Consider the following 11,809-nt stretch of genomic DNA (forward strand, 5'->3'; position numbering starts at 1 on the left):
TTTTACAAGCTAAGAAGATTATTTATATAGTAATCAACTAAAAAAATATTACAAGCTGGTTCTAATGAAATTAATTACCAAGTATAAAGGTCCATAATTTTCTGGAGGTAATTTTGACTAAGAAATGGGATCCCAATTAGGAGAAATTGAGAAGAAAAAAATATAATTGGAAATTAAGGATCACAATTATTGGATCAAACTGAAAAATCAAGAAAAGAGAAAAGATGAAACATCTTTCATCAACTCCTCAAACTCCAACTCTCCCAAATTGAATTGTTCTTGATATAAATTCTCCACTACCTCACTCCTATTTTCAATTTTATTATTATTACTCTCAATAATATTGCAGTTGTTAAGTATAGTGTTGATGTTTATGTCACCAAAATAATAATCACTATTGTTAGTTTCTTTCTTGCACACTTCCTCTTGTACTCCAATATTTACACTTCCAAACACACCATTTTCTAAATAAGAATCTTTAATAATTTCAACTCCATTGTTGAAGTATGATCCACCATGATCTAGCATAGGCAATGTATCAATGTTCATGGTATTAAAAATTGTGTTTTCCAACATTGATGATGATGAGGTGAACATAGGCATATTCATGTAATTGTTATAATTTGCATGTTGGTGTGTAGAAATATAGGACCCTTGTATATTGAGATCTTTGTTAGGCTCAGGTGAGGACTCATCACTTGCATTTGGTGAGGTTGAAGACAAGTTCTTAAGTTTTTTCTTTATGGTTGAATTCCAAAAGTTTTTTATTTCGTTGTCTGTTCTTCCTGGCAAACGTGTTGCTATTTGAGACCATCTGATTAAAAAGTCAAACGTATTCAAATGTCAGCTCAATGTATATTGTACTTCTAGTAGAATTTAATTTTAAATAATTAGTGTGTGTGTGTGTGATGTGATCTTATTGAAGGAATTAATGCTTTGCATGGAAGCTAATTAAAAATCGTAAACAAAAGAAAAATTTGGAGTGTCTTCAACTCAAAGTTCTTATTAGCTTATATTATTAATTGATATATGTTCATTGAATGTTGTTACTCGTTTGAACCTCAAAATTTGTGTGTCTGTCATGTTTGATTCTGAAAGTGTTTATATTATATACAAGATAGAGAACATATAACATCATTTATTCTTTGTTAATTTTTCATTTGTTTGAGGGAGAAAAGAAAAAAAAATGTAATGAAAAATGTTTTTATTTTATTCTATATACTAGTATGCCTTTGGTGGATTATAGTGGGTGGGTGTCTCATCACTCTCATGGATGATATGGTTTTTCTTATTAAAATAAAATAAATTGAACTTAGGTATCTTAGAAAATTTGTATTCTTTGATATGGTATAACATGCATGCAAACATATAAACTTCAGAAATAACACTCATTTTAGAATTCATTCTTCTTTTCTAGCCATGAATAACAACACTAAACATCTACCCCTCTTCCATGAAAATGTAATGTCTAATTAAAGACATAACCTAGATTTTACATAATTGAAAATTAAATATAATGTGCATTTATATATGTTCTCACTCTCACAATTTTTTTTGGTGCGTGTTCTATGGCATTACGAAAAGTATTATGATATATAATTATATATTACTACTTGCAAGAACAAGTGTTGTATCTTGATTTTAAATTACAGCTCGCAACCAATATTATTCTATAAATTTTGAGTCTCTACTATGGCATTGCAACCACAATTTTGATCAAATTGGTCGAATTTTTTCACATTTCACCTCAAAAAGCAACTACAATTTAAAATTATGTGCGTATAATAATACTAGTTCCTCCTAAAGTTACTCAATGATATGATATGTATTTTTTTTGTTTATAACCCTCTGGTTCCAAGGAAAAATGGGTCCTAGTTCGGCCGCAAGGTAAGTAAAGTCTGGCCAAGAAATTGTTCCACCCAGGAATATTCTGAATTTGGTTATATTAAGAAGTATTCATTCCGATTTCATATATAATCAAAGATTTTTTTTAGAGTAATCGAATAACTGATGTACAAAGTCCAAAATATATGGACAAGATACATCAGTTATTCAATGAATCTTTTTTTTTTACAAAGATATTCAATGAATCTTAAAAAAATATTATTTGCTTATATATGAGATCAGATGAAGTATTTTGGAGTGAAAAAGAATATTAATGACCTGTTTCCAAGAAGGGTATGAAAATGAATGATGAGTTCTTCTTCTTGTTGTGAGAAAGCACCTCTTTTAAGATCAGGCCTTAAATAATTGATCCATCTTAGCCTACAACTTTTGCCACATCTTTCTAATCCAGCATTTCTTGCCACATCACTCCAACAACCTTGTCCATTCCTTACCATATAGTTCATAAGTTTCTCATCTTCTTCTGGTGACCATAATCCTTTTCTAAGCTTCTTCTTATTAATGTTGTTATTTTTAGTACTAGAAACCTCTGGCTTTCTCATTGTATATGCACAACTTAATTTCCTTCCCAAATTGGCTAATAATTTGATATGTCAATATGAAACATATGGTTATATTTATAGAGATATAAGGAAAAAGATTAGATAGAAGCTTCATATGAAGGAAATAAATTAATGATGACTATGATTATGATTGTGATGGTTACAGTGTTTGCTTACAATATAGGAAAGAGTGAGATAAAAGGGTTGGTAGTAACTAAGAAACGGTTTGGAGAGAGACACAATATAAGTAATTCAGAAATATTGGTTGTCGTCTTGTCTTTGACTCCATGGCCAATTTGTTGTCTTTTTTTTTCTTTCGAATTTTTCTTCACTCACAAGGTAATTATTACATACATGAATGTAACATAGTTTTAGAATCGAAAATTGGGTCAAACTCAACTTTGTAAAATTGATTTGTAGGGTGGGGATTGCCTCTTATTTATAAATTTATTCTGGCTAACTCACACTTGGTGTGAGACTTCTTAAGACATCCCTTCACACATAATATTATTGGACTTGATGTATGGATATAAATGGTGAGTGGTCCGATAATGGATAGTCCAACGAATTTTAAAAAGACTCTGATCAATACATCCTAGAATTAAGAATTAGATTAACTTATTCCTTCAAAATCAACTTATAAAATGAAAATTGTTTTTTACTTATAAACTTTTATGCGGATCAACTTAACGTGTAACTTCTTAACAATATACCATGTATACCATATATAGTGTGACATAAAATATATATATCAAACGTATATAATAGTTTGTTTTATAACCAAGTTAAGTTTTTTGCTTCCACTTCACATAATCTCTCAACACGTGTAGTTGAAGATATATAGAAGTAGTACAACAAATATCAAGAATTAATGAATAAAAGCTAGGACGGCACACACTTTAATGAACATATATAGATTGTTTCTTAATTTAATATTTTTAACATAAGATCCACATGCTTAACTTTTCATTACAAAAATTTGGATTAAGTAAAACAGACTCAAATATATTTGTTGATCTTAATCAATGTACTGTATTATACTGTGCACGCATTCCCTAAAATTTAAGTGACAAAAGAATATATTTGAAGCTTTTTCCAATCCATATATAGTGCCACAATTTTTATTTATTTAAATAATGTGTTGAGTATGACTTATAGTTACTGATAAGTGGATAGAGATGATCGAGCATAGTGAGAGATTATATTTATACTCGGGTCAAGTCCAACCATTTGTTTTGGGGTCAATTTTGACATCAAGTGGTTTCAACCCCTCCCGATCGTGTGTTCACTGTCTACATTGATTGTTTCGTTATTCTTTTGAACCAAATTGGTATTCTAACAATATATATCTGCAAATAATCCCAGCTATTAGATGATATATATGAGAATAATGATTGTTTAATTGGTTGATTAATTGTTAAGCCAAATTCAAGTGCATATTATAGAACTACTACTTTTACCAGCTAGAAATTGGTTTTTATAAACTAAGTCATGTATATTGTATTAATTTAGCATTTGGTTAATTACTTATATATGTAATGATTATTTACTTACTCCAAAGTAAGTTTGTGGATTGTCTAACTAATTAAGGAAAAGGGAATCAGTTTTACTATAAAGAATGTTACTACTCTCTCAAATGGGAATGTAATGTTCCTTAATCAAATGTAAATGTGAATGGATTGACTCACACATGCACATCACGTGCAATTTAGCTTATATAGACTAATATGACTTTTATTATAAATAAGTGATCAAAATATCTTACATAAATTATGGTTGAAGTAAGCAAAGCGATACACTTTAACTTTCTCTGTTTTATTTTTGTCAAAAACAATAGGCTTTCCCTGTTTTTCTTGTGCACATTTTTTTTAGGACCAATTAATTAAAGGTGAATCATGTGATAAAAAGAAAGAAAGAAATGGCACAACAAATCATTGACTTCTTTTCCACCTTTTTAATTCCTAGGACAAAAATATATTGATGAAATTCAGTTTTCTCGCTCCAAATTATCTAAGCATTTAAGTTAGGCTTCGATTTATAGATGAGATTTATAAATTCATGTCAAGTCTTATTTTTATTTAATGTGTGACTTGAGTTTTTCTCAATACACTCACTTTGAGATTGGTTTGTGAATTAAACGGTGGATGACACAAATGATAGGCTCCAATACTATATTAGGTTTTTGTATTGAGTCTAAATTATTATCACAAAATTGACTTATAAATTAATGACTATATATCCACCATTTAAAAACAAATATTGAGATTTTATTTCATTTAATGTAAGACTCTTAATAGATTACTAGATGTAATTGATAAGGCATAATGTCGCGATTTTTAATAAGAATTGTGAGTTATAAATATCACCTACATATAAACTAAATCTTTATAAAAATCAAATAAATATACTTTTTCGATAGGGCGTGATTTTTAATAAGAATTGTGATTATAAAAATAAAAATCATTTGAAGGAAGTAGATTTCAATTTTTTTATTTACTTAAACTTTTGGAAAAACAAATTTAAAAATAGTTCATTTTATTATACCCACGTAAAATTAAGTGCTTAACACACAACACACACTCAAAACATATGACGTACTTACCATCAAACACTCAAAACATATGATACATGCTCTGTTTGGTAAAAATAAGTTGTAAGCTAGTTAATTTATAGCTCTGTTTTGTGAAAAAATGACAACTATAACACTTCTTTTATAGCTCTGGAATTTTTACTTAGTGTGTCTATGGGTGTGCTCGTGTGTGTGCGCATGCGTGCGTCCGTGTGTATTAAAATAAAAGGATGGCTATCTCTTTGATTAGAAACAGACTCTCAATCGGTTACTCTTGCTTTTAATTCAACCACCTATTATATATGATCTTGCCCTTTGAAAATTAAAAAATATGTGGTTGAATTATGTTGAGTTAAAAAAGAATATATGGGTTTCCTTACGCCTCCATAAGTTATGGACTGGTCTTCTTCACTTTAAAGTATTTGGGATTTGGGATAATTTTTAAGCGTTAATCCACCATAAATCATATATCAAAGTGGGCTATAAGCCGACAGTTTTATCAACAAAACAAAAAATTGGATTATCAAAGTGATTATTCCATTCTAGAATGCGAGCTACATATCCCTATATATTTTTTTTTTTTAATGGATTTGAACATCGAACTCATGATCTTTGGTATATTACCCAAATTTCTTACTACAGCTTACATATCACTACAAAAAAACTTTGAATTGTGATTGATGATCAACGATAGTTGCTAGAAACCGTCACCGGCATTTTAAATTTTGAGGATTGGGGCCGTTTCCTTCACATGTTTAATGAATTAATGATTACATCATATATTCAGCAGAAGATCCACAATTGGTTTCTGATATTTTTTTTGTACGTAGGTTGAACCTTTTCATTGTAAAACCAATTGATGCTCACCTTCATTCAACTCTAAGGATTTTCGTATATCTCATAGGATCAGTCAACATGTTTAGAAACCTAAAACAACTTTTATTGTGAGGTCTTTTTTTAAAAAAAAATACATAGTACTTTACGTAAAAATAAATAAGAAAACAAAGTTTTGTCGAGATTAATAGGGTTGAACCAAAGTTAAAGAAGATATAAGATTTTACACTTACTCAGTCAACTAAATATATTTTTATCAAAATTATCATATTATATATTTATAATCAAACTCAAATTTTGAATGCAAACTGATCCAAAAAATTGAAAACTACAAAAAACCGAATACTTTTGAATGTGTTTTTGATGTCATTTTGCAAAAATTTCACTATATTGGATCGCATCAGATTGATTTTTTTTTTTTAATTAGTCATCCAAAACCAAACCAAAACGCGAGTACTTATCTTTAAATCAGATGATTTTTTTGCCTTAAAATCAAACCAAATCAAGCCACAAACACCCCTAATTCCTGCTTCTTTACTGTTTCTTTCTTTGATCTCCTACAAAAGTGAGAAACAAGTTGTTTCCAAATCTTCATTAGAAGCTTAGTACCGGGTGGCTCATACATATGGCTTATCTTTCAAACCCTCCACATGTATCAGAGTTCTTTTCTATGAGACATTGACATTCATTATTCATTAATTAGCCTATATTTCTCTTTCAAAACCTCCACATGTATCAATTCGTTTTTAGGAGACATTCACATTCATTAGTATTAGTTCATTGTGATTTAAGTAGCGAAATTTATAAAAAAAAAAATTAAAATAATATACCGTTTACTATTTAAGTTACGAATTTAATCAGTGCACACTTTAACTTATAAACATTTAATTGTTTTGTCTTCCTCTCACTCTTCATGGATGGTGAGAGGTAGAGGGACAAAACGATAAGATTATTATAAGGTTCATTAATTAAGGTGCGATGAGTTCCCAACTTAAGTAGCAAGCGAAGTATTTTAAGAATTTTGTAGGGTGTGAAAAGAAATTCTCTTTGTATCGACGTGATCAACCTTACATTGGTAAAACAACCTAGATAAGGAGAACCCTAAGAATTCTACCCCAATACGTTCTCAACTTTCCGCGCCTTTTCAACTCATCCATAGAGGTGGGAACAGGCCAGGCCGGCCTACATGGCCTTAAGGCCTAGCCTACATAGGCTCAGGTCAGGCCAGCCTATTTCTTTAAATAGAGCAGGCCAATACTTTTTTATAAGCCTATTTAGCTAAAAAGGCCAGGCCGCAGGCCATTAAAAAAGCCTTTGAGGCCTACTAGGCCGGCCTATTTAAGTTAACATGAATAATATTTTTATTACGATTATTATTTATATATTTTTTTTTGACAAAATTATTATTTATATATTAAAATTTATACTTTGATTAAATTATAAATCTATTAACTTTTTAAGTAATTTAAGTTTATTAATCTACATTAGTTTTTAACATATATAAATGTATTATTATAAACTAGAATTGAAATATGATGACATATATAGTCAAATTCTCTAAAATATCAAATGGAACATTATTTTATTAGTTCATAAGTATATTTCAAAATAAATATAATTATTTATTTAAATATGTTCATATGAAATAGGCTTTTAAACAGGCTAACAGGCCACATCAGACTTTCAAAAGGTCAGGCTCAGGCCTAGAATTTAAGCCTATGATAGGCCACAGGCCAGGCTCAGACCTTCGATTTTTTGACAGGCCAGGCTCAGGCTTGGCAAAGCCTAGCTCGGCCTAGCCTATTCCCACCTCATCCATGATAGTTTTGCAATCCATTTCAAATTCAATTAGGGATGACAATGGGTAGGGTATGAGTAGGGTATTATAGTACCCATCCCCATACCCACGGATTGAAAAAATACCCGTACTCATCCCCATACCCGCATGGGTAACTAACAATTTTTGCCCCCGTCCCCATACCCTATGGGTACCTAGGTACCTATACCCGTTACCCGCATTTTTACTAAAAATAAATTGAACAATTATAAAATATCATATAATTTTAATAGAATTAAAAAAAATAAAGATTTTAATATTGACTAATGAAAATTATAAACAAAATTATTACGAACCTTATGTTAAAGTCCATATTTATGTTAAATATTCACATTATTTTTATATTATGTTATAAATAAACATTTTTATTAAAAATATGTAATAGTTTAGTAGAGTTGTATTGTTTTAAATTGATTTACATATATTATAATATACTAATATAAATAAAATAAATAAATATATATTATGCGGGTGTGGGGCGGGGTGGGTACTAAGGTACCCGCACCCATACCCGTTCATTTTTGCGGGTAATTACCCATACCCGTGCCCGTACTCAAAATACGGGTTTTTATCCTACCCGTTGTGGGTAATTTTTGTGGGTACCCTCTGTGTATGGGTCAAATTGTCATCCGGGTACCCTCTGTGTATGGGTCAAATTGTCATCCCTAAATTCAATCGTGTCCAACTCTATATCACTGGTCAGTTGAAGAACAAGTAGGAGAAGGAACAAAGCTTCCGCCGGAATGCCGGATTAACATCTTCTCCGCCTTCTTGCCCTTGATCATTTCTTTTTACCCTTCCCCCCATCACCGGTAATATATAGTTGCGTCACAATTAACTTTGATGCAACCTGTACTTGGCCATTCTGTCTAGGCTGCTTGTTTCTGCTACTGTAATGGTCGTAGGGACAGGTATATATGTCACAATCTTCAAAACACTTTAGAAATACTAATAATCAAACAATTATATTTTGAAATGCAATTTTTTTTTTTTGACAAATTTTTGAAATGCAATTTATTATACTAGTATGGGCTTTTTTGGCAAGCCAAAAAAATTAGCTTTTACCTTTTGTCTTATGACCTATAAGCTAAAAGATATGTTTGATGACAGTTTTTTCAGAAAGAGTTTATAGCTTATTTTATTGACTGATAACTTCTTTTTCAAGTAGTTTCTGAGCTTATAGCTTCTAGCTTTTCATTTTTTTTCCTCTTTAATCCTTATTATTTTAACTAAAATCCACATTTACCCTTATAATTTATTTTAAAACCACATGTATATAATATGTTTTAAAGTTGCCTTATTATTATTATCTATTTTCCAAGTATTTGCTTGCTTTTGGGCTTCAATTGATATTAGAATTATCCTAAATTACTACTAAAAATATCATATAATTGACTGTCATCAATAAAATTAAAATATTGTACCAAAAAAATAAAATAAACTTAAAATATTAAATTCTAAGTATCTTAAATAGTATTAATTTGACAAAAAAAATTATTGAATTAAAGATGTTCTTTTATGTCATTATACATTTATCGGTTAGTTGAACCGCTAATTTTACCAAATACTTCAATCAGTTTATCAATTAGAAACTATCAATCATCAGTCATCAACTATCAGCCATAAGCTATCGGCTAGCTTATCGATCATAAGCTATTTTTGCCAAACAAAGCCTATGTGATAGTTATAATCACTACGTATCCCACTCTCATTCATTCATTGATACATTTTGGACTCATTAGTAAGGCTTAATTAGTAAAATGGTCTTTTAAAGATATTTAGGTCCGAATAGGTCCCTTAAAGACATATTTGTTAATCAGTTTGGTCCTATTCGAACCTTTTTTAGAGACCAAACCGATTAACGGATATGTCTTTAAGGGACCTATTCAAATTTTTTTTTTAAGGAACCCTATTTGAACATTTTTTTTAAGGGAACCAGAAACCAAAAATATATTTAAGAGACCTATTAATAATTATTACAATGGTTGCATCAGCTACAATTTTGGGCCCTCCCAGTGACTGATTAGTTCATTCGTGGTAAATGCTTGACGTGAATGCGCTTACGGAGCATGGTGGTTTGATTGCGATATTTTCTGTTTTCTGGATAACACATGAAGCATGCTCATTTAATTTCGGAGAAAATCTAATATTATCTTATATATATAAGGAATATTTTGGAAAAAAAAATTCTTTTTATAAGAAACATTATTTAAATTTATTATTTATTAAATAGATAATCTCTTATATGCTCTCATTAAATTGTATAAAATGCAACTTATTTCAATGTTATGCATTAATTACACAGACACGTTTTCAAGATTAATTTTGAAATAACAACTAATATTTTAGATTTTTTTTTTAAAAAAAATAAGTCTCCTTAGTATGTGTGTTTTTTCTCAATGTATTCCTTATAGATAGGACCGAATGGAGTATATTTCTTCTATTCATGAGAAAATCCACCTAAATTAAAGTGAATCGGGTCTCCGTGCCAAACTAAGCTATTCTTATGGGGACAGCTAATACTTTTTTTTAATATAAATAATTGAAATATAATTATTTTTTAGAATAATTTAAAACTTATTCTTTAAAGACTTTAAAAATATAAATTATGGTTGAATAACATTGTAGTAGAAATTTATGTATATATTACAATCGTTTTTCATTACTCCGTAATATATTTGAAAAATAACATCCTATAGTTTTCTAGAATTTTGCTTTCAGCCTCTAAAGATTTTTTTCGCATTTTTTGGTCCTTGAAAAATTTCCTATCATAACTTTTGGTCTATACTTTTAACCAAACTCTTGTATACATTCACACTTTTGAATGATTTTTTGTATTCATGTTTATAATTAATATTATAATTAAGAACATCTCCGATAAAATATTTGTATTTAATTCATCTCTTATTAAAAAAAATTTAAACTTTTGCAAGAGAGATTCATATAATGTATTAAACATGACCAAAATTTTTTTTTAAAAAATTCGAATGATATGCCCGAGTTGAATTCATGACAAGAAATACTTCAATGACTAAAAAGTGCGAAAAAAATCTTTAGAGACTAAAAGCAAAATTCTGAAAAACTATACGGACCAAAAACATATTTAACCATAAAAAACAATTTTAAAAACATAGGTGAACACTCCGGTACACCGCTAAGGTGGATACTTTTGATAGGTACGCAAATAATATTTAATATAGAAAAATTAATAACACTGTTTATAAAATTATCATAATTATCCACCTTGGCGAATGTACCAATACATATTTAAACAAAATATGTACCGAAGAATTCAGCCGATAAATAAAAAATGAACCGACCATACATAAAGGGAATAAATAGATTTCAAAATCTCAGTAATAGCAAACATCAGCGGGTCGGAATCTATGTTGTTGTACTTTTTTTTAAACTATCCATTTATAATTTAGGATATTTACACATCAACCAATGAGATCAAGTCTTATACATGTGAAATAAAAATTGTTTATAAGTTAGTTGTGATTACCACATGTAAATTTACTTATGTGTCTTGTTATCATTAGTTGATGGGTAAATTAAATACCTCCGAATTATGAAGGGGTAGTGTATGTGTCACATGTTGTACTTGTACTTCGAGTCATAATAATAACAACAACGATAGTTGTTGAAATCTTAAATGCACTAGATATAAGAAAACATATTTTCAAAGGGTAGAAACTAACTTGTTATGATGCAAGACTTATCTCATTTGTACACCATAAAATTGAGTTAAATTTTTTGCACAAATCAAATATATTATGTGTGTAAGTGTGGAGACTAATTTTTCAAACCTTATATGAACAAAATGAGGTGTAAATTCTTTGAAAGTTTTAATATATAAGGGCTTTAAGAGTCTCATCTCAATTTATAAGAAAAAAAAAATCACTTTTATTATCCCAAATTATAAGTAAAAAGCACAATCTTTAGCGAAATGAGATGGGGTCTTGAGACAACTTTTAAGATTTATTTTTATTTATTCTCATGAAATTAAATGAAAATTACATTTAATTTACTTTCTGTCTTCTTTTCCTCATAATCAATAACCAGTAAAATTTCTTTTTACATTTTCTCATAAAAATACAAAATATCATACTTCAAATTATT

General features: G+C 29.2%; 1 protein-coding gene across 1 annotated transcript; it reads right to left on the bottom strand.

Moving 5' to 3' along the window:
• On the bottom strand, positions 1–2,515 carry LOC123898395 (transcription factor MYB46-like). Its single transcript, XM_045949331.1, has 2 exons — positions 2,164–2,515; positions 1–814 (listed from the first exon to the last, which is right to left on the bottom strand). Exons 1-2 carry the CDS (start codon positions 2,445–2,447, stop codon positions 208–210), a joined length of 891 nt encoding a protein of 296 aa, XP_045805287.1. The 5' UTR covers positions 2,448–2,515; the 3' UTR covers positions 1–207.
• Positions 2,516–11,809: the final 9,294 nt, after the last annotated feature.

Source organism: Trifolium pratense, linkage group LG7 (genome assembly GCF_020283565.1).
Source record: "Trifolium pratense cultivar HEN17-A07 linkage group LG7, ARS_RC_1.1, whole genome shotgun sequence".
In the NCBI taxonomy this organism is placed as follows: Eukaryota; Viridiplantae; Streptophyta; class Magnoliopsida; order Fabales; family Fabaceae; genus Trifolium; species Trifolium pratense.

Bases quoted from the DNA above. Each gene is read 5' to 3' on its own strand.
- LOC123898395 (XM_045949331.1), bottom strand. From the start codon at position 2,447: ATGAGAAAGCCAGAGGTTTCTAGTACTAAAAATAACAACATTAATAAG. The intron at 815-2,163 runs GTCATTAATATT...CTTTTTAATCAG, and splicing joins CATACCCTTCTTGGAAACAG to ATGGTCTCAAATAGCAACAC.